Raw genomic sequence first — 23,389 nt, 5'->3', positions numbered from 1 at the left:
AAAAATGACCGGAGCCAAAAAGATGTAAGACAGCTTGGATGCTGGGGAGAGGACAGTATCGTGCTGTCTCACCTTACAAAGGCACCGTCCTGTCCGAGCGTCACATATGTCACTCTCGGTGCCGGCCTCATTGCAGTCACACAGTCTGCAGTTGGGGTAGCCATAGAACCCTGGAGCACACCGATCGCACCGACGACCAACGATGTTGTTCTTGCACCTGTGCAATAGATCATCCACAGTACTTTTACATCGTGTTCCATTAGACTAATGTTAAGATTATGGATGTACTTAAAAGCCAAGGTTCTTGGACTATGTATACGACTTAGTACTTTGCAACCAGATATGATCATATGTGTTATTGCTTTATTGTATGTATGATTTCAGTTTCATAGGGAAAATTTATTTAAATTACTTTGGTTTACTGTAGTAATGGCAGGGCACTTCTCGCAACCAGTGTCCAATCTCATTACACTACCATCTAGCTCTGGTTAAGAATCTGTATCAGTGAGCTGATGGGGTATGTATGGCAGGGGGTGGGGCTGCATTGATAGGAAACTCTTCAGAACTCAAGCAACCCACATTAATGCTCCATACCAGTTTTCACTTGATGAAGACCTAATATGAGCTGGAGAGACTCTGGGGGAGGACAGAAAAAAGGCGGGAAAAGATGAGCTTAACACAAAAGTTTGAGTCTGGCCGATTTCTGTTGCCATTTTTCCTGTCTCCAATGCCAGTTGCAAAAACAGGTGGACTTACAGGTTTCTTCCATACATAAGTGCAAAAACAAAACTAACCCTGTTGCCAACAAAAGAAAATGCTGAACAGGGAAAATTTCTCCAGCTACCAAAAAAACTGAAAGGTAAGACAATCTTAGGAAATTAGAAATCATTCACAAAACCAACTCTTAAACTAACTCTACAACCCACATTGAATGTTACAACAGCTGGTAGCATAGCTGCTGACTGTGGACCCAAAGGTTGCAGGTTTGAATCCCATGTCCAGCTATAGTACCCTTGAGCAAGGTACTTACCCTAATCGCTCCAGTAGACCTGCCCAGCTGTATAAATGGATAAATAATTATAGGTAGCCTAACATTGTAAGTCTCTTTGGAGAAAAGCATCAGCTAAATCAATAAATGTTTATCAGACTAACTGGTTTAAGTGGCCACACCTGGTGCTTGCTTCTTCGTAACAAGGCCTCCAAAGTGCAGCTGTCAATCTGAGAGATGTGGGTGTGGCCTGGCCGGGCCTGGCCTCCCCTCCCCTCCCCTACTGCCAGCCTGTTTATATGAACCACTCTACTCTGTCACTGTGGACACATGACATTAATACTTAAAATTTTACAACATCTTTGTGGGAAGGAAGGAAAATCCATGTTAAATAGGGTGTCATGGTGGCACAGTGAGTAGCACTACTGTCTCACTGCGCCTGGGTGGTGTAAAAGGACACGAGTTTGGTCCATTTTTGGAGCAGAATGCACCCCAGTAACGTTGAAGCTGCCTGTAGAATTTCAGAACGTTGAGTCGACGAACAGCAATGTCCTGCATGCAGACACTACATTTCCCCCCCCCAACACCCCACAGTCCCCCCCTTCCTAAATTAGCTCCCATCACTATATTCTTCTAACCCCTGAATTACCAAGTCTCCTGTATCATTCTGAGAATGACAAATAGGCCATTTTCTGATAAGATGCCTTTTTTTCCCCAGCATGCCTTGAATGTGAGCTAAAAACAGAGCTGTTCCATGGAATACTGGATCTACGTCACTTGGTGCCTGTTTTAGACCCAGAGCAGGGAGCTGACTCAGATCATTCCCACAGAGACCGATTAAACTTGGCAAAGATGCTGGAAAATGTGATGGATATTAGAGCAGAACAAGTGATATCAGTGTTTTCTGAAAGGGCTCTGAAAGTTATTTTTCACTGGCATTTTATAAGGATCACCAGGGTTTTTCAGAAAAAAAAAAGGATAAAATATATACAAACATACACACACCAAGTATTTAGGCAGATGTGCTGTGGTTGAATCCTAATAGTGATGTACCTGTGATGCGAGCGTTCAGTTAAGTGTTTACTGCAGAACATGAAAATGATACCAGGCTCTAGGAGGAGATATATTATGTTCCACAATTATAGTCAGAAGGACTAAAAAAACAGCACAGACAGAAGTACACAGAGTGCATAGCACCTTTACATTATTTTTAGAGTGATGGATTCAATGGCCCCACCTGCACTGTCCGCTGTCGGTGTCGCAACTGATGTCCTGCGCTGTGACTCCAGGCCGTGAGCAGTTGCACACCTCGCATCCCACCAGTGGGTGGCAGCCGAAGGTCTGCGGCTCACACTGCACGCAGTCGGGGCGCACCGTGCGGGGAGGGCAGATACATTCCCCAGTCACTGGCTCGCACAGCCGTATGCCGCACTCGCAGGCTGGGGGGATGACAGGACACATGAACCGTGTTACAGACAACACACAGACACACACACGCTCACCCAAATGAGCCCCGCTTCCCCACACTCACGCCTGCAGTTGGGGAAGCCCCAGTAGCCCGTGGCACACTGGGAGCAGTCCCTTCCGATGACATGGGGCAGGCAGCGGCACTGTCCCCCAAAGGCCTCACAGGCATCGCTGTAGGCGCCCACCTCATGGCAGGCACATGGCAGCGCTCCGTTGTTGAAGAAGGCCGAAAGCGACGCTGCAGACGTTCTGCAGAACTGTGAAGACGATGTCGGGCTGCCAAAGAAGAAGATGAAACAAAAAGTTAATAGAGACAGACTTTATGATGTGAAATGGCAAATTTATGGTTGAAAACTCACTGAATGTAAAAGCTGTTTTGGCCACAGTTACTGATGAAGTCATAAGATTTGTCCAGAGGCTCCTCTGCCAGGTAGTTTGAGCTGTATCTATCTTCTGGAACAACCAGGACATAATCCTGGCAAGCAAACACACATACAGCTCATTTTCCACAATACTGATTACACTACAGTAAACAACAATAGGTGTGGCAACATTCAAACTTTCTGTCAGCTGGTTGTAAGAAATTTATTCCTCATGTGGATTCAGGCTTTGAATTAAATTTCCAATGTTCTACATATCCACCCAGAATAGGGATAATAACTAATGAATAATGGGGATGATAATAGGGATAATGAACAGGGATAAGGATTAAAAGACCAAGCAATAAAAATAATGTTTATGGTATTTCCTGGCATCACTTACCAGCCACAGCATTCTGCCGCCGTGCGCTTGAATGGTTAGCAGGATCTCGTGGTCCGTCACATCTAGGATGATCTGATTCTCGGAGATGATCAGGCTGCGGCAGCCATAGCCATGGGGGCAGAACGTGGCGTTGGCATAGCCTGGTACCAGAGAAGAAACAAACCCTCAGATCTCACTATAGCTGCAGGTACACCAACAAAACACCATAAGAGCGCCACCCTCAGGCCATCTCTGCTCACCCTGCCAGACGCGGCCGCCGTTGAGGAAGACTTGCAGGACAAAGGTGGGGTGCAAGGGCTGGTGGTAGTGCAGGATGAAGACATAGCGGCCAAGAGTGTGCACCCTTGCAGAAAAAACCACTGCATTCTATACAGGAGGGTGAACCAACAGTTTGGGGTTAGAGGTTCGAAGAGTGTACAGATACAAAAACAGCGCAGACATGTAACAATGCAGCACATATGTGTTGGTAGCTGCTGAAAGGGAACCAGTTGGATTACCCAAACCACTTTTGTTTACCCAAATTCCTTCCATCTGCTGACAGATCATGCGAGGGAGTACTGGGAGTGACCTGTCCATCTGTACCTGAGAGGAATCCAGACGAATGTGTTCTCCATTGTCTGCTGCGGCCAGTGGGCCTACGTGGGGCATCCGCTGGGCTGAGTGCGCTGTGGTGACACTGGGCTGTGGAGCAGCACCCAGTGCCGAATCTTGAACTGAGGACGCCTGACCCTCCTTCAGCAGGAGTGACTGAGACGGGGTCTGGAAGCGGGACGGTATGCACGCGGTGCTGGGAAGCAGAAAGCTCATGTCACACTGACTCTTTATGGGATATAACGTGGGAATAAATCTGGCTAGACAGCACTTAACAGAGTGAGCCTGAAAAGCATGGCTTGTGCTAATTAGTGCAATTAAGATAATACAAGTAAAATATAGACCTGTAAATGCTCACCATTAAAAAGTGAATATAAAAGGTGCATCTGCTCAAAAGTGTATTAAGCAAAGTGGAATTTAAGACAGAGAAGCACTGATCAGTCTAATAACTCACAGATCTGCAATTTAACTTCTATTCTAAAACTCAGCCTTCCACTATGGCCTTGACTGTCTCATGGATGTACCTGTCAGAGGAGAAGGAGCCATGTGTGCTGATGCAGTGAACTCCAGGCTCCAGGTACTCCATGGTGAATTGCTCTCGAGGGATGAGGAACACCTTGTGCTGCAGCAGTCAATCACACAGGCAGGCTTGTCACAAACCAGGGTACTTATTCCTTCCTTCTTTATTTATTTATAATTGTACTTTTGCTGAGATGTACGTCACTTTGGACAAAAGCGTCTGCTAAATGAATAAATGTAAATGTTATTCAAATAAATCTGGCTAGACCTCTATTCTTCCACGCGTCTATTAACCTAATAACTTTATCACTTATTAACCTCAATAAAAGCTGTTAAAAATATACCAAGTAATCTAGGATATTTCTCACTCTTGACAAAAGTTGTTGAATATTTAATTTATCCAGTTTCAAAGGACTTATTCTAAAGGTGTATGAATGATAAACGTTCAAAATAATAAACAAAAGGAATTAAGCTTTGGTGCCATCAGTGCTGAAGCCTCACCAAGAAGAAACTGGTCCGTTCAGCAAGGAGCTGCACTTCGGCAGCAGAGGACAGGGAGAAGAAGGCCACGCGGCTGTTGTCGTCCACACTGACCACTCTACATAGGAAGCTGAGAAAGCAGGTGAGCAGATGAGCAGACAAATGGAAGAACCAACAAACAGACAAATAAACAGAATTGTCAGATGGTCGTATATAAAGCATGTTCCGAGAATTTGTTCGGTTTTTGTTTTGGTTTCACCCCCAAAAGAACGCGCCATGGGATGTGGTCTGCAAAAGGTACCCATGTACTACTGTACTACACTTCAAAACTTGTAGATGAAACAATTCCGAATCCTGCAAAACTGTACCTGTAAAGGTACAAGCCAGATCGAGGACTTCATGATTCACTGGATGGTGAGAAGGTCTCAACTAGTACAAGTGGAACATGTTCACATACGCACACATATACGCTCACACACCTGTACTTGCAGTAGAGCAGTGTAAAAAATGCCTGGTGTGTGCGCCTGCCTGGCATGTTCACAGACACTGTGAGCCTCTGGGGGCTCTCCTCCTCGCTCAAGTACTCCATCACGATGGCATAGTCTGCAGGGGGCACTGGTGGGGTGCGCAGTTGAATACTGATCTGGATACACCCATGGACAGACCCTCATCAGTCACAGGGACAGACTGTACCTCTTCCTAAAATGGCCTGAAATTACCCTTAAGCAGCACAGACTATAAAGATTTATGCATTAAAGGATAATGGACAATTAATAAAGAGATGCAAGTCACAAATGTATGCATAATATATACAAATCAATCAATCAATTAATCAATCCATCCATCCATCCATCAATGTACGCATACATGCACATGTAGATGCAGGCATGTGGACACACACACGGCTGCAGACTCAACAATGATTTATGCTCACATCGCTGCCCCTGCACACAGCCATGGTGGGGTGCCGGGGGGTGACCTTCTCGGTGTGGCAGGGCCGCGGCAGGTGGTTGTTGGACCTGCAGCTGGCATCGTTGCCCGAAATGGTGGGGAAGCCATCCAGGGATAGATACTTGTAAAGCAGACAGCTGCCAAAACAGGACAGAGAGGAGTCTGTTTAAACAAGGAGCCACCAAGCGCAAAGGCCTGTTTGAGATTGGAGTTCTGTGCAGCTCTATGTACAAAGAGCATCTGTGTGGATGCTCATCTACCCTCCCAGCATCTTTCAACAACACTGCCGTAGCACATTCCTGCTGTGACTTGTCACTTTCATTTAAAAGAAAAAAAAGCCCTTGACCTTTGACCTCACTCACTTCTGGCTAGCATCCTCCGGGGGGCTGTACATGCAAGGCTCCGTCACTCTGATCTGAAGGATGGGGGCTTCATAGTAGGCACTCGGCAATAAAACCAGGTAGTCCTGCAGGGGAACGGTACATTTTAACGTGCCTGATTTATCATGGGAACATCCCAATACAATGCAATTTTCCAGAAATAGAAATAATGCAAATGAACAGAAAGTTCATTTCAGCAAAGAACTACAAGCGACTAAAGTTTCCTTCACCCTGAGTGTCTACCATAGCTCATCCAGGATAGCAGCCTTGATGTTATTTCCATTGGGACGAAATATTTTCAGCACATGCACTTTGTATTTAAATAAAAAACATAAAATAGAAAAAAATATATAAATTATATATCTGATATATATATATAAATATGTATAAAGTAAAATGTATGCTTAACTTATAAAATTAAACAAAAAATGGGAGAGCAGAAACAAGCTTAGCGAAAGTGTTTTATTTCTTGAGATGGATGCATTTAAGCAGGATGCCTTCATCAATGCTTCATACTGTTCACTGTGCTAACAATGACATACAGTATATAACTCTGGGATCATATTATAGAAAATGATGTTATCCTTAACAGATGAGCAGCACAAAATGGTAATCCAAAATGGTGAAAACAGCCCAAAGGTGGTGTGCTGGATGTCACTTTAAACAGCATGCCATAACAGAGGATGCATGTTTTCGTTCTGATGTTTGCCCAGTGTTCAAAGTGAAATTTTTGACATACCGCACAGCATATTTGAGCTGCCTCCACCATTTTGTGTTACCATTTGGTGCTGTTGGTCTATTAAGGATGACATCATTTCCTGTAATATGATCTCCAAACTGTACAGGGGCTCCCCGAATTCCGATGGGGTTACGTTCCGCGAAACCCATCGTAATCGAAAATATCATAAGTCGAAAATGCATTTAATACACCTGGACACACCTCTGCATGACGGACTGGGAGATGCGAATCGCTGCTGCTGCCCAGCATTGCAAGAAAGTGTCACTCCGCATATCGCTTGCCTGGGAAAAATTCAACATTCAAAGTACGATTTCTACTGAATGTCTATTGCCAGCGCAACATCGTAAAGCCGAAAAAATCATAAGTCGAACCATCGTAAGTTGGGGACCACCTGTATATGCGTCACCGTTTGAACAACGTATGGGTACGTTTATGAAGACATCCTGCCGAAATGAGTCCATGACATTATCACAAACATAACTGTTTTGGTTAGCTCCTGTGTGCTCTCTCTTTGCTTCAGTTGTTGTCATATGTACCAGGGTGTTCTGCACACAAAAGCCCTACACTGGATTCTGATACTAAGTTGAGCGCATCTTCTGTCTTTTCAGGACACAACATATAAGCTTTATATGTGAGGAAATTGATTCATTCATTTCATTGACGCCCAGCATATATGATGAGTGGACCTCCATGGGGTTCTCGCCACACGTGTGTCCCAGACTCACCAGGAGGACACCCTCTGCCTCAATGACAACTGTCCATGTGCCAGGATTCAGAACAAAAGGCTGCACAAAACTGTTCTGCGGTACGTTGACGAAGGTGGGGTCAGAAGTGGGAGCGAAGATGATCTGTTTGGACTGGTCCGAGCCTAGGGACGAAGTGCCAGAGATGTTTCTGTACCAGTCGCACTGTGTGCAGTGAAATATAGTCAGCAACATAAATAAACATTCAACAAGAACATATAACCTAATGTTTTCCCTCTTTTTCACGATGGGTATACCGAATTAACAGTATTATTTACACTTAGCTGATGCTTTCTCCAAAGCATCTTATAATTACTTTTACAGCTGGGTAATTTTACTGGAGCAATTTTAAGTTAAGTACCTTACACAAGGGTACTACAGCTGGATGTGGGATTCAAACCCGCAACCTCTGACTCTAAAGATAGCAGCTCCAATCATTAAGCTACCAGCTGTTTAATTTAACACTATTTTAACCCTTAGTTTGTCTGATGCCATTGCCGGTGCTAGACTGAAGATCAATATAAACACTTAGCAATAAAGGCAGCTGTGACTAATGATCATCAAAGGCAGTTTATAATCATGGACAGTAACAAAATCCTTGGCAGACATACCTCTTCTGCTCGATTGATAGGCAGTAATTTTACCATAGGAGACGGCATCTCCTGTGTTTATATATCTGAGGATGAAGCGGGTGAGATAGAGGTCCGTTTTGTTCACGTGCACCGAAATTTTGACTTTGTTCTGGAGAGGGGAGGAAAGGGTATAGCAAACACAGGGTCTGGGTTAAAGACCTTGTGCCAGTACAGGTGAGTGTTGGGGCTGGGCCCCTTGAGTTGGACCATAGAGGCAAGTGCTGCAGCGAGGCCCCGTTGCACTCGGACCCTTCGTACCACGGACCCGCAGGATCCGCTGAAGCTTAGGATAAGGCAGCTTGCACAGGCCACAGGGGAAGGAAGGCCCAGAAGAGGAGGGAAAAAGACAAGGGGTGCAACCATGAAGACAGCAAAGGAGCAGGAGAAGTGGACCGGCAGGGCTACGAGGAACTGGGGTTGGAGGGGGGGCACCTTCACTTACAGTTGCCACACAAAAAGTTCTTCCCATCCTCCAGGACAGAGATCCGCCCGTGGACGTCGGTAGAGCCACGGTTGACGAATCGAAGCACCATGTGGAACAGGTCTGGAGTGCTGATGGACACTGAGACCACCACCTTGGGCTGGGAAGCCGTGGGAAGGCATGGTGGGCAGGGAGGGATTGAGGGACACAGAGGAAAGAAGACGAGGCAAAGCCACTCCTTAATGCCACCACCACTGCAACAGAGCTGAGGAGCACCCCCCACCTGTGGCCCTCAGAAGAGCTAATCACTGTAACTTCTACCTGCCGTCGCAAAGCAAGCAGGCAGCTGAGCCGAGCAACGTGTAGGAGGAACAGCAAGCAGAGTAAACGGAAACGACAATGCTTTCGAGAGGAAAATGCTATGAGACATGAAGATAAGCTGCAAAGAAACTGGGCAGAATTAACATTTTCACACACAAAACATTTCTATCTACATACTTTTACGTACTAAAGTGAGTCCTTCTAGCGTGCTTCATATCATTCCAGAACACACCTCAACAAATGAATGCTATAACCTATAAAAATCATGACATTCACAGTAAGTAGCTTCACTGCGGTGTGTTATGGTGTTTCTGATCCAGAACAATGGCAGGAAAGATCTTACCTGAACAGAAGACATCTGGGCATAACCCCTCCAGCTGAAATCCCCAAACTCAAGGTGGTTGTAGCCGAATCGAACAGGTCGGCCATCCACCGTGGTCCCATCCTCGATCTCGAATTTGAGATGGTGCAGGTCAGGGAAGTAGTGGTCGGTACGTGGCCTACGGAGGAGCTGAGATTAGAACCAGTCCAAGAAACAGAGCCGTGAAGGAAACGGTTTTATTGCACATGGATTGTTCAGCTGCACTTCCTGCCACTGCTTCCGTGTGGCTTGAATCCACTTTTGTGTCCATTTCCACAAACTGCCTGTTCTAACGCAGTGGTGCAGAGCTGGACGCACAGGGTGTGAGGCAGGACACAGTGCCCCGGATGGGACACTACTCCATCACAGGGCAATGACACACACTCATTGTTTTGCACACTGTGGTTAAGCCATTCATCATATGGGGGTACACTGGTAAATACCAGGAAAAATCCAAAGCTGAGAGGTGACTGTTCAAACCTGTAGAAACACTGATAAACAATCTAAAAAGTATATTTTGTGTATACATATTTATTCATTTAGCTCACTTTTCTCTAAAGTGACCTACAATGTTAAGGTTATAATTATTTATCTGTTCATACAGCTAGGAAATTTTACTGGAGTCATTTAGGGTAAGTACCTTGCTTAAGGGTACCACAGCCAGAGGCAGGTATCAAACCGATGACCTTTAGAGCTATAGGTAGTAGCGCTAATCACTACGCTACCAGCTGTCCCTGTATGTATGTATGTATTAATATATAAACGATTGGGCTCCTGAGAAGACACCCACTGGTTGCACTTCTGTCCCTCCACGTTGGGCCGACAGCGACACCTCCCGTTCCTCTCTCCGCAGGACAGTCCAGCAGACCCCCCGATGTCACACTGGCAGCCTACAGACGCACACACATGCGCCCAGACACACATCAAGGCATGCAAACACACGCAAAGTCACATGTTAGCGCAAAGCAGCTTGAGAATGGCTTCCTGAGCACGGTTCTGTGACTCCGGCACCTTCCTCACCCTGACAGCCAAAGTAGTTGTCGCCGTGCAGGTTGAAGTATCCGTCCTTGCACACGGCGCACGTGCCGCTGCACACGTTGGCCTTGCAGTGACACTGCCCCGTAGTCTGTGGGAGAGACACCCAATCTTTGCTGTTAACACCAGCCCTGTGCTGGAACCCGGAATATTCTCTGTGTGACAGCTGATATTATTCCAAGTGTAATTCCTCTAGAACAGTAACGCTGTCAGCTGCGCTGAGTGCATTCAGACGGCTTTCAGGACTAGACCCTATGAAATGTCTCAACAACATGAAACACGAGAGACCACACTGCATAAAAGGTGAACGCTGACGGGGAACAGCTGATTGACACCGTGATACTAGACGCATAAATTTATGAAGTGAATTACACACCAAAGGAAGTTTACAAAATGATAATGATCTTTAAATCTGTTTAAACATGTTGACTGTTCTCTTACAGTGTGTCTTGCATTCAGTGGTGTGCAGCGTCACAGTGTCTTAACCACTAGCTTGAGAAGGCAGAAAATGTGTGTAGTCGCACTGGCCCCTCCTCAGTGTGTTTGCCAGCAGGAAGCACCTGAGCGTTCAGCTCCTGAACAGTTTATACGGTACCTCTCTGACACACGTGACTGACTCCCCTCTTTACCTGAACACACTCAGCGACGCCACTCAGAGTCCCATCCGTGTTGCACTCACAACCTGGGAGACATGCATGACAGTCACTGCTCTGGGTGCTATTCATCATGCAAAATTCAAACACAGTTTTCATATGTACTGTAATTTCACACACACACAAAAACATGCTGTTCAGGTGGATTAGTGACTTTAAAATGACCCGTAGTGTGTGTATGTGAGTGACAGAGGGAAAGTGTGTTTCACTGGTGTATGGACGATTGACTCATTGTAAGCAGTGTATGTAGCAGTGTAAGTCACACACACATATACACGTCGACTAAAACTGCTTGTCCCAATTGAGGTTGCATCGAACTGGAGCCTAACCTGGCAACACAGGGCGTGGGGTTAAAGGGGAAGGGGACACACCCAGGACGGGATGCCAGTCCGTCACAAGGCAGCCCAAGCAGGACTTCAACCCCAGACCCACCAGAGAGCAGGACCTGATCAAACCTGCCGTGCCACTGCACCCCTGCAGTGTAAGTCACCGTGGTGAATATGGTGTGGGCTGATCATGTAGTGTTTATTGGAAGTCACTTTGGAGAAAAGCATCTGCTAAATGAGTACAACATAAACATAACACATACACACACAGAGCGGGGAGCTTACTGGAGCAGCCGTAAGGAGTGTCTGGAGAGAGGTTCCAGTACAGAGGTTTGCACTTGTCACAAGCTGCACCTTCCACGTAGGGACGGCACTCGCAGGAGCCCTGACACGAAAACAAAGACACAACGAGATGCGGCTAATCAAGGCGGACAAACATTCCCAACCACCCAGTGAAATTAACGTAATCAAGATTTATGAGGGATCAAATGAGAAATGAATGTGCAGAGCTACAATTCCACTGTAAAGGCATTCAGCTATAAAGATGACTAATTCACCAGCGTCATGAGGATGGGTGCATTAACCACATTTAGCATCAGGGTAGTCCCTTTAGGGTGGAATGGTCGTGCGTTATTTCACCAAAGCAACAGCCACACTTACAGTTGTTGGTAAGACCTCATTCTGCACAGAACCAGATGGGTTACAGGTCCCGTCTGCAAGAGACACAAAAATAACAGTTCATCTTAATTACCTCCAAATCAGACATCAAACTTCAGTATTGCTGGCGAAGCAGTGGCCGTCCCCATGACCTGGCTTCAAACGTATTATTTATATAGCGTATATCTCTCAGATGGTATTGTGTAAAAACATATTGTGGAGCGGAGAGCGTGACACACAGACAGGTGACACGTCACAGAACCGATCTCTTCACAGGGACTCCGTAGTGACACGTGACTATACCCTGACACAGGGGGAAGCCGTATGACCCCGGTCGGCATGAATCGCAGCGCTGTCCCACCACATTGGGCAAGCAGGTGCACTGGCCAGTGACCTGATCGCAGGCGCTGGAGTGAGAGCCCTCCGCAGAGCACTGACAGGCTGGAGAAGGAGAACAGGAAAACCCAGAAATCACTTCTCACACACGGTATTCCCACTTAATCTAAAATATTAACTCTTCATTCTATGATCCAGATGAATAATTTACTTAAGGAGTACTTTTCTACAAGTACTGTTAAGTACAATTATTGTTATTGAGAACGACATAGAACATACAAACGACTTGAATGTAAGGTTTGGTCTGTGTGACTGCAGGACTCACGAGTACAGCTGGGGAAGCCATAGTAACCAGAGGCACACTGGTCACATGATGCACCGCTGAAGTTGGGCCGGCAGTGACAGTGACCGGTTGCACTGCAGCTGGAGCCCAGGGAACCGCGGGGGTCGCAGGAGCACTCTGCCGAGGAGGGGATGCGAACCAAAAACATACCGTTAGTACATAGGACTGAACTTGAGATCAACATGCTTCTTCACATTCACATCTGACCATGTGAACTGAGCCTTGAATATCACATATTATCATACTGGGCTGCTAACAAAAGAGGGAAACTCTACAAGTGTACTACCAGTCAAAAGTTTGAGTACATTCGTTGCAAACCTTTTCTTTCTGTAATTGTCAGCAACATTGCCAAATACTCACTCCCTACTGCTAACCACTTGTCCAAGGCAGGGTGATTCACAGTTTATCCCAGAAGCACTGGGTGCAAGACTGGTCAGGGTACACCCTAGGGAGGGTGGTGGTCCATTGCAGGGTAGCCACAAACGTACACACACACACCTACAGCGGGCAATTTGTATTCTGCAATTCACCTGAAACACATGTCTCAGGGCCACAAGAGGCAACCCATGCAAATACGGGGAAAACAAAGCCACTACAGGCAGAGCTAGATTCAAACCCATGTCCAAAGAGGCCAGGTACCACAAGACAGCAGTGCTACCCACTGCACCACCATGCCTTTTAAGGCATCTATAAATACTTGAAAATGAAAAACATGGACATTGTTGATAAATTTTGGATTCCTCGAAACAGCGACCCTTGAGCCTTAAAAACAGCTCCACAAACACAAGGCTTTTGGGTAACAAGTTTGCTCAAACTTTTGACCAACCATAAGCTCACTTTAGAAGCCATTCAAAGCGATAGCTCTGGCTTTTACTATGTTTTCAGTGGTTGAAAACAGTGACTCAGGTGCTGTTTGAAGGTGCGCCAGGTGGTAGATACCCTGGCAGCTGGGGTACGAGTGGAAGCCGGACTGACACTGCTCACATCGTGGGCCTTGGAACTCAGGGCGGCATAGACAGCGGCCGGAGGCATCACAGATGGCAGGCAGGGACCCTGCTGAGCTGCAGCCACACACTGAGAGAAAGAGAGAGAGAGAGAAGGCTGGTGAAGGAGGCGTCATACTCTAGTCAGCACGGTAAATAGCACCTCTAGAGACAGTACTAAACCACTCTAGTGTCCGAAGAACAGTGACGGATGTCCCTGTATCTCTAAGGCGGCCCCAGGACCCCCGGGACACTCACGCTGGCACAGGGGGTAGTTGAAATATCCCAGGGAGCACTGATCACACAAGTAGCCCTGGAAGCCACCGCGGCAGTGGCACTGGCCCGTCACGGTGTCACATGTTCCGTCGAGGCAGCCGGGCCCGTGGCACTGGCACTCTGCACGGAGGGAGACGAAGTCTAGACTTGTTTCACTGGCCTCACCACAGATGAACCCTGTTCATTTCCTGCTTCAGGTCTATGAAGTGTTTTTTTTTGGACTGTCGCTTCTCTTTGTAAAAACAGGGTCTGCGGAGGGGGGGGTGATAACAGTGGTCCAACTAAGGAGACAGATGCAAGCGTCTCACCCTGGCAGTTGAGGCCGAAGAATCCGGGGGCACAGCTGTCACAATGGGCTCCCACGAAGCCAGGCTTGCAGACACAGGTGCGAGAGCGGGGGTCTGGGCGGCAGGAGTTGCCCTCGGTACCCGCCGCATTGCACTCGCAGTCTGGACAAGGGAGGGAGGGAGGGTGCCGATGCAGGCACGCAGCCATAAATCACAGGAAGTGCGTGGGGGGGAACAAACACGGTAAGTCTCACGATCCACCCAGTCACACGGGCCTCGCATTCCATTTTCACTGGCGTGAACTTCATTCCGTGCCACTGCACTCCCCTGCCCCTCACAGTCAATACCCTTGCCTGGCGGATGGTGGCAAAGCACCATCCGTCAGTCCTTCCTTCTTAATAACTCGTCAGTTTATATTTGCTAAACTGGAAATAAAAAAAAAAAACTTTAGATTTTTGGAATGTTTCTACCAACATTTATGAAAAATGACAGGATGAAATTCAAGGCAACTCTCATCCAAATTTTGTTCAAAACCGACACATTGCACACGCCAGCCTGCGATCGGCAGTACTACGGTACATCGGGAAGATATTGGCTGTACACTCCATGCCAGCTTGCAGAGGCAGTGACATCATAGTGTGTGTGTAGAGGGGAAAGTGTGTGTGCCCGTGGCCTTACTTATGATTTCGCCAGCTGGGAGTGCTTCACCATTGCTGTCGGGGTGCGTGTGGGCCGCTGTGAGGAAACACACCAGACACAGTGAGTTGGCTGAGACCCACTGGGGTGGCTTTGCACAGTACCGAGGAGGAAGTGTGGGACGCGATGGACTTACGGTAGCAGAGCGGGAAGTGGGCGTAGCCCTCTGCACACGCGTCGCACTTCTCCCCAGTGTAGCTGGGCTTGCAGTAGCAGCGGCCCGTCAGGTCCTCGCAGGTCCCGTCCGTGAACTCGGACTCGCAGGCACAAGCTGTGGGGACAACGTGAAGTGTCGGTGGCGTTTAACGACTCCCCACTTTAAAACACAGTGACCCACAAGGCATTGTGGTGGGGGGGTGGACAGGTGAATGGCCACACAGTGAAATCAAGGTGTCCCAGGCCTTTCTCCAGGGCAGAGCGTCACACCCAGATGTGAAAGATACCAGCAGGTGACGTGACTCACGGGAGCAGGCGAACAGGGAGTCCAGGGGGTGGTCAGGCGACCTGTAGTAGCCGGGGACGCAGCGCTCGCAGTTGACACCTGCAGTGTGGTGCTGTGGAGAGTCATTTGTTCAGATTTTTCAGGACAAAACAGAACATGTTGACTGCACTTAACACAAAAACTGGGACAAACATAAAACTTCATCTATCGCAGCAGTAATAATAATGACTACATTTAGTGTAAAACACTGCATGCACTGCAACAGGAGTTCAAATCTTTTACTTACACTTATTCATGTAGCACATGTTTTTCTCCAAAGAGAAACAAAAGGCTATTAAGTATTTAGCACACACCTTTACCCAAGGTGACTTAGTGTTAAATACACTACAATAAACTCCCTCCAGATGCAACTTATAGTGTTAATCTGCCTACAGTTATTTATCCACCTAGGTAATTTTACCAGAGCACACACATATGCACTGAGACCGCTGGTCCCAAGCAGGGTCATGGCAAGTCGGAGCCTAACCTGGCAACACAGGGCGGAAGGCTGGAGTGGGAGGGGACACACCCTGGATGGGACACCAGTCCATTGCAAGGCACCCCAAGCAGGGCTTGAACCCCAGACCCACCAGAGAGCAGGACCCAGCCAAACCCACTGTGCTACCACACCCCCTTTGCTAGAGCAATTCAGGTAAAATATCTTGCTCATTTGAACCCACAACCTTCAGACCCAAAGGCAGCAGCTATAACCACAACACCACCACTACCAACACTAGCAGCTCCACACTAGAGCAATTTAGGAGTCACCGGTCCACTTGAAATACGTCTTTGGACTTTGGGAAGGAACTCATGATGCTCATGCGATGGGTCGGTACCCTGTGAGCAGTGTGCATGCAGGTGTCTGTTTGTCTGCACACCCACCTGACAGTCCAGACACACCCCTCCGCCTCGCGGCTGTCCCTGCAGGTCTACGCTGGCCCGTCTCTGCTCCACCTCGGGGTCATAGTAGCAGTCGAGCGCATGCTTGTTGCAGTTGCATGCTGAGGAGACATCACAAGACCAAGTGTGCAGCATACATAGCTGGGCAGGACATGATGAAGGATTAAGAAAGGAATGGGCAGCAGGGGGCATAATAGTTAGAGCTGCTGCCTGGCACTCATAGAACCCACTGTAAAATCACACCTCCTGCGACTAAGGTACTTGCCCTGGACTGACTGAGTGAAAATCATCTAGCTGTGCGAAAGAGTGAATAGTTATCTGTCACTTTGAAGAAAAGCATGAGCTAAAATAAATGAATTCACAGTTCAAGTAATTAATTACTCATTTTTTTGCTTAGATGATGCTTTTATTTTATTTGCTTTTGATTTTATTGGAATTGCAGTGAAGTGTCTAACGTTCATCTCTGTCACGCCCACACCCTCGAGCCGATGCGGAACGCCTGGGGCGCGGCACAGACTGGGGCATAAAAGGCTGCGTCAGACCACCAGTTGATACGGAACCTTGTTCAGCCTTGTTAGCGATCTCCTAGCCTCTTGCTCCACTCCCTCCTGTTCCCTGACGCCCTCCCCGATTCCGTCCCTTGCTCCTACGTTTCTGTACCTTCCTATGATCATCGAACTTTTGCCAGTGTACTGACCTTGCCTTTTCGATTCTCCTTGTAATGACGTTCGCACCTCGAAGACCGATTGGCTGTCCCTTGACCTCCACTCTTGGATTTCCCTAAATAAACCACGAATCCCGCACTGCACTTGGGTCCGCCGCTTCCTTCCAGAACCAACCATGACAATCTCATTTTACTTGACGGCTTGAACTACCCTGTACACCTGTAATCTAGATCTTCTAGTTTCCAGTTTTTTAAACATGCTTTTGTTAAATGTGTTTTTGTTTAATGATGGTGGAACGGGCCACTGACTCACACTCACTCTCATTAACACCGCAGTACAAAGTGAAGCGTTTCAGCTACTATTGAATTAACAGATTTCACAAAATGAACAGCATTCCTGGGGAAGGAGTGACATTTTAGCATGTGGAATCTGCTGTCCACTCACTCCTTTGTCAATTGCGAGAAGGGGCACCAGGGTCACTTGGTGGGAGAGACGAGGCCATGTGCATCAACAAACACGTACACACACACACACAGAACAGCACTCTGAATAAACAAGTGGCGAAACGTGACACGACTCCAACCTGGAGTGCACAAACGGCAGGTGTGACAGGCTCACAGAGGGGAGGGACACAAAGACGGGGACGTACATGAGGACGAGAAACAGTGGACAGAACGTGGTCCTCGAGGAGGGAGAGAAAGAAGAAATGCAACAATGTAAGAGCTCCTGGCATGAGTGTAACAGGAACAAGTAGTAAGATGAGAAAAATGTTTCCATCATAACAATGGGATGGAATAAAAGGTGACTTGGAATAAAAACATCGGGGATATATTGACTCCAGTGCAGGCGGCAGATGATTTGTGTTTAATTTGTCAATGTCATTACACATTTCCCTTTGGCAGCTGCTGGAAATCAATAATTACAGGCAAAACGTGCAGCCGCAGCACTTGAACAGCCTGAACTCACATCTGGCAGCTGTTCTGTCTGACAAATTTCTTAAGCCAAACAGGACGAATGTGCACGGAGGGATTTGCGAGCAGGGAAGAGGTCTAATCATTCCTTTGTGAACCCAAGCTACAATTGTGCTGTTGGGCCGGTGTTGTCACCGTCTGGCTATTTGTAACCTGCTATCAAAGTCTTGGATACTCCAAAGCCCTCTGTGAAAGACATGTTTCATTGCTGCAGCAGCACTTTATTGCCTCCACTTGTGATAACAGTTCTGTCCAGCGTGGTCACACTGCTGTTCAGTCTTTACAGGAGGTATTACATTCATGATCATGTGCACTCTCTGCAACTTGGAGGATTAAAAAAGAAGAAGGGGAAAAGCACAGATCTTGTGAAATGCTGCCGTGCAGAAGAAGGGTTCTGGTCAGGACTCACGTTCACATTCGTTGGCACTGTCTGTAGTCGCTGGTTTCCATGGCATCTGGTTGAATCCAGGGCAACACTGGTCACATGAGGCCCCGCAAGTGTTATGCTGGCAGTCGCACTGGAGTCTGCAGTGAAAAGGAAGATGGACATAAAGTGTGTTTTTGAACACGGAACAGAACAGCAAAACGGCAACATGACACAAGGGCCCTTGTTGGCAACCATCTATATAGACTGAAGGGCAAAAAGAACAATCCCTTCAAATTTGAGCAGCTACTAAAGACTACTGCTACTCATGGCAGTGCACTCACACACTCAGGCTCTTCTGTAATCTCGTTTATTTCTGAACATATGAACTTACCCCATTTGGACTTGGGTATGAGCAGCTCTGCCCTCCGTGCAAAGGTGAGCCCACACCACTAGGAGGGATCTGTTCACCTGCAGACCCTCGTACCCCAGCCGTCACCCACCTGGTCAGATTCAGTGATCTGACTTTACAAACTGAAGCCTTCCTTTATTCATAATCCATTAGAGACTCATGGAGACATAATACTCTGCAAAGATATTCTTCCACTTTTTGTCGGAAAGCGTTTGAACTTCAGGCCATACACTCTTAGAACTTCTGCTGTTCAGCACTAATAAGGATGAACATTGCAAATACAGATGTCCCTCATATACCGAAGGCTCCTTCTACATGAATCAAGACTTTACAAACCAATGTAATTTGTACCCTAAAGTTCCTTAACAAGCTGTCAGCTCACAATCCCGAGAAATGCCATACGAGATCAGACATTTAAATTTAAATCTAAATCCTGCACCTTGGAAATATGGAACACCACACAAGGTGAGCAGGTACCAGAAGCAGACAGCAGAAGTGAGCAGTGAGCAGAAACCTTGTGAGTTTTTATCATATAATTCCTGGTTTTGAATGATATTTTGTTTGTATTAAAAAGACGAGGGAGGAACTGTACATTGTGTTTCATGGGGGAGGAGAGGTGGCTCACCGTTTTCCCATTTGAATTTATGGTAATTGGGGGTTTAGTACTCTCTCTATAGGTGCAGTTTTACAAGGTGATTGTCAGGAATGAACTATGCATGTGAGAGAAGAGTCATCCCACGGTATACCCGCCCACACTGCACCTCTACCCATTCCGAACATTTACTGAAGAGTCTTCAAACACGTTCATGCATGGCACACACACACACACACACACACACACACACACACACACACACACACTCCAATGCTGTGCTCTAAGGAAAGACACACGTTGACGCAGGAAAAAACTCATCAAAATCTTACACAGCGACATAAGCGAAACAGGCTTTTTGCGACACCCTAAAACCACGCAATGAACACATGCACAAAGTGAAGGAAATGCACTAAGTGATGCCCATAATTCACCACTAACATCAACAGCAAAGTGCCAAATCTAAACAAATTCTCCCAAATCTTATACAAACTGCCTGTCTCCGGTCTGCCTGGTTCATGTCAGCTAATTCGCTAATTTAACGTAGAGAAACAAGACCCTGACAGGGCAGAGTGCTGGGCTGTGTCATCTCTGTCTCCCAAATGCAGACAGCATGAGGAGTTCCCTTCCTGGATGAATGTCCTTCCCAGCCTCCATCACTCACCATCTTATCTGGAAAACGTCCCTCATCAAAGCGAAGAACGCAGTAGCCTCCTGCTCCCTCTTAAACCATGTCAACGTCAACGTTGCATTCAGAGAGCTGCAACCAGCCAAGAATATTCGACAAATCACATCAAGCCATGGGGCGGCACAGTGGCAAAGTAGCGCTGCTATCGCACAGGGTCTGGATGGCGTGAGAAGATGTGGGTTCGATCTGTGTAGAGTTTGAATGTTCTCCCCATGTCTGTGTGGGTTTCCTCCGTGTGCTCTGGTTTCCTCCCACAGTTCAAAGTGACTCAAGATGAGTGACCCAGTGTAAGTAGTGTATTTAGCAGCGTAAGTCGTCTTGGTGAATAAGGTGTGTGGGCTGATAGCATGCATACTTTGCAAACTTCTGTTTTCTCGCACTGAAGAACTCTCTCTTTGCGTGTTATTTCTGAAATCACGTTCTTCAGCTGTGACAATGTTACGTGGTAAGAACATGCAGCAAGGAGAACCAACGTCGAAGAACGCAGTTGTACCCCAGACAGGTCCATCGTGCTACTCGAGAAGCACCTGATGTTTCGGTCTCTCTACTTACAGTTACAACCAAAACATACCAGTGACATTCAACCAGATCAGGGTATTATCTCTTAGTGATCCAGTTTTGAACGCAAAACAAGTATTTCGCTTGTCTGCTCATTTCTATGTGTGTAAACTGAAGGCCCCCCAAGTTGCTTCCAGAAGCAAAACAAGTATGAAAAGTATGAAAACATCTTTCCTTCAATGTTTCTCCAACGTCCTCCCATTGGCCTTAGTACACAGCAGACATTTTGCACTTTTCCACCAATGTTTTGGCCAGGGGATGTTCAAATAAATTATTCCTGGGAATATCTCTCAACGTTGGCGAATTTTGCCAATTCTTATAACACGGTACAATGAGGTAACAATTTTGAAGGAGAACAGATGCGGTGCAAGCACACATCACATATCCTGCGCATAAAAGGCAGGACGCCTGTGCAGGATCATCGGAAAGGCGTTCATTCAGCACCCCTTGGGGATGACCCTCAGCCCCCTGTCGTGAGCCCTGTTGGGACATGTACACATATGCTTGTTGGTGTGAGTCTGCTGGAGCGATGGGGTCTCTTGCCCTCGAGTGCTAACCAAAGATCTGTTCCAACAAACGTTTGCATATCTGTGTGCTGACGACACCCACGCACATATGTGAACAGACACCCATACATGAGCTGCAGGAATTGAGCCTCAAAAGCTCTTGTGAGCGTAGCGGTTAAAGAAACTGTGACCAGAAGGATTGAGTTTCAGATTCAAACAACCTTGGTGCTCCGTTTTCACTTTTGCAATGTTTTGAATCTGATGAAAAGGTAAGGGTAAAAACGACTTGTATTTATTTTTGATCTCTTGTTCTCAGAGAAGTGCATCTCACCTGTAGGGGTCATTGGGGTCCTTGGCATTGCAGGCCTCAGCGTGTCCGTTGCACACACACCTCCCACCGATGCTAATGTCTTTGATGCTGTAGTAATACTGAAGGTGAAAAGGGGGACAGTAATATTTTTGGACTAAAAATATACAAACCATTGCAGGCCACCAAAGCAATGAAGACTATGATCGAGCATGTCAAACATGGGCTTTGAGCAGTGTTTATGATCCGGGGGGTTTATTCGGCAACCGGTGAGCTGATGCACCTCATTGATGCTGTCTTTTACCTTGGTATGTGACATGGACTCCAAGGAGTGACAGGCAGCTGTAGTGGGTGTGTGATGAACGCATAAACGCATGCTGAAACCATGACAAAGTTGGGAGTGAAGGGTGTCTACAAAATTCTTGTGCAGCTGGAATTTTCAGTAAATTCACTTTTACAAACAAACTGCACAACAGAGAGGGAATTTCTTTAAGATTTTAATACGATTGTTGATCATTTATTAGCTCTAATTCATTTCATAGATTTTACACACTGTGAACTCTACACTACACCAAATGGCTTCAGCAGAAGCAATTGATCAGATCCTCAGATTTGTCCCCATTAGATTTTTTTCCTGGAGAGATGTGCTAATGTAACAAATGTGATCAGTGCCATAACTCAAACACAACGAGAGAATGTGTTTTTGGGAACTTCAAAATGGTGATACGCCATGTATCCAAAATGATGGTGGATATGCTGAAAGTTAACATTCCCTTCACTGCATATGCTAAAAGGTGAATAAATTCCCTCTCTGCTGCATTTTACAGATTGTGTTATATAGGAGTGCAGCTGTTAAAAATTCAAAGTGCACAAGGACTTCACAGAGACCCAGTACCTATAGGGTCTCTGTACTGTACCTGTAATGCATGCATGTCTATTGATATGCTGGAGTATCACGGCTGCACGAACACAAATGAGACACATATGTTGCCCTTCAAGGGATCACCCTGTTTTCCCTGTGGCTAGGCACAGATACCCACCCTGCGCGTGACCGTGGGGTCTCTCAGGGCCTTGCCCATCAGGTGCCCCAGCAGAGTGTTGGTTCGCAAGAAGCGCAAACGGATGTTGGTGGCCTTGGTGAAGTCCCTCAGCGCAGGGGAGTAGGAGAAGTTCATCGCCCCTGGACGCCCGTTCACCAAGGACACAACGATCTGTGCTCACAAAGGCAGAAAGAAGAGCCCAGTTGAGAACAGTCCATCTACATAAGCTGGATACAATACAAAGGCTTTGCACACAAGACATTTAAAATTTGCCGAAAAAAAACACATTTACCATAGTATTCCATAGTTATCAACACTAAGCTTGATTCAATGACTGGAACACCTGACTCCACTTTTCAAGATATTATTATCATTATTGGTTCACATCGCCTTTCTATCAATGACCTTGACTGTTGAAACATTTGTTCAAAGCTGCAATGGCACTATAAGGTGTTGTATGAGTTCTTTATTAAGACCACATTTAATTATTATTAAAATATGATCTTAAGTTCAGATATATTAAAATATGATCTGAAGTTCAGATCATATTTTAGGAGCCATTAATGCAGAAATGGGGGGTGCAGTGGAGCAGTGGGTTGGACCACAGTCCTGCTCTCCAGTGGGTCTGGGGTTCGAGTCCCACTTGGGGTGCCTTGCGACGGATTGGCGTCCCATCCTGGGTGTGTCCCCTCCCCCTCCGGCCTTACACCCTGCGTTACCGGGTAGGCTCCGGCTCCCCGCGACCCCTTATGGGACAAGCGGTTCTGAAAATGTATGTATGTATGTATGTAATGCAGAAATCTGGATAATTCCAAGGGGTTTACAGACTTTTCTCATAGCTGTATACCAAGGTTCTTATGAATTCCACATGATTTAGTTAGAAAAAAGACTTCCGTATCTACCATACGCTTACCTATCATCATGTATCTACCAGTAAAAAGTTGGAGAAAAAGTACAT

At 46.7% G+C, this 23,389-nt stretch overlaps 1 protein-coding gene across 2 annotated transcripts in view; it reads right to left on the bottom strand.

Annotated features, from left to right (window-relative positions):
* The window catches only part of lama5 (laminin, alpha 5), a 76,626-nt gene that overhangs the window by 26,905 nt on the left and 26,332 nt on the right, over positions 1-23,389 (bottom strand). Inside the window, exons 5-36 of one of the 2 annotated variants that reach the window (XM_018737711.2) lie at positions 22,432-22,602; positions 21,416-21,513; positions 18,374-18,489; positions 16,311-16,429; positions 15,411-15,501; positions 15,084-15,218; positions 14,930-14,986; positions 14,273-14,413; positions 13,947-14,084; positions 13,645-13,779; positions 12,688-12,822; positions 12,330-12,467; positions 12,030-12,082; positions 11,655-11,754; positions 11,020-11,072; positions 10,376-10,481; positions 10,146-10,245; positions 9,338-9,494; positions 8,695-8,833; positions 7,603-7,745; positions 6,121-6,224; positions 5,742-5,895; positions 5,287-5,450; positions 4,829-4,937; positions 4,333-4,430; positions 3,800-4,004; positions 3,457-3,583; positions 3,218-3,357; positions 2,815-2,930; positions 2,520-2,731; positions 2,226-2,427; positions 73-217 (exon numbers count right to left, since the gene is read on the bottom strand). In XM_018737711.2, coding sequence (XP_018593227.2) covers positions 73-217; positions 2,226-2,427; positions 2,520-2,731; positions 2,815-2,930; positions 3,218-3,357; positions 3,457-3,583; positions 3,800-4,004; positions 4,333-4,430; positions 4,829-4,937; positions 5,287-5,450; positions 5,742-5,895; positions 6,121-6,224; positions 7,603-7,745; positions 8,695-8,833; positions 9,338-9,494; positions 10,146-10,245; positions 10,376-10,481; positions 11,020-11,072; positions 11,655-11,754; positions 12,030-12,082; positions 12,330-12,467; positions 12,688-12,822; positions 13,645-13,779; positions 13,947-14,084; positions 14,273-14,413; positions 14,930-14,986; positions 15,084-15,218; positions 15,411-15,501; positions 16,311-16,429; positions 18,374-18,489; positions 21,416-21,513; positions 22,432-22,602 — 4,101 coding nt within the window. Of the gene's footprint in view, positions 1-72; positions 218-2,225; positions 2,428-2,519; positions 2,732-2,814; positions 2,931-3,217; positions 3,358-3,456; positions 3,584-3,799; positions 4,005-4,332; positions 4,431-4,828; positions 4,938-5,286; positions 5,451-5,741; positions 5,896-6,120; positions 6,225-7,602; positions 7,746-8,231; positions 8,362-8,694; positions 8,834-9,337; positions 9,495-10,145; positions 10,246-10,375; positions 10,482-11,019; positions 11,073-11,654; positions 11,755-12,029; positions 12,083-12,329; positions 12,468-12,687; positions 12,823-13,644; positions 13,780-13,946; positions 14,085-14,272; positions 14,414-14,929; positions 14,987-15,083; positions 15,219-15,410; positions 15,502-16,310; positions 16,430-18,373; positions 18,490-21,415; positions 21,514-22,431; positions 22,603-23,389 lie in introns of both variants that reach the window. The other variant, XM_018737712.2, reaches the window with a different exon arrangement.

The sequence above is a fragment of the Scleropages formosus genome, chromosome 2, assembly GCF_900964775.1.
Source record: "Scleropages formosus chromosome 2, fSclFor1.1, whole genome shotgun sequence".
Lineage (NCBI taxonomy): Eukaryota > Metazoa > Chordata > Actinopteri > Osteoglossiformes > Osteoglossidae > Scleropages > Scleropages formosus.
This window is presented reverse-complemented; position numbering and strand designations above follow the sequence as displayed.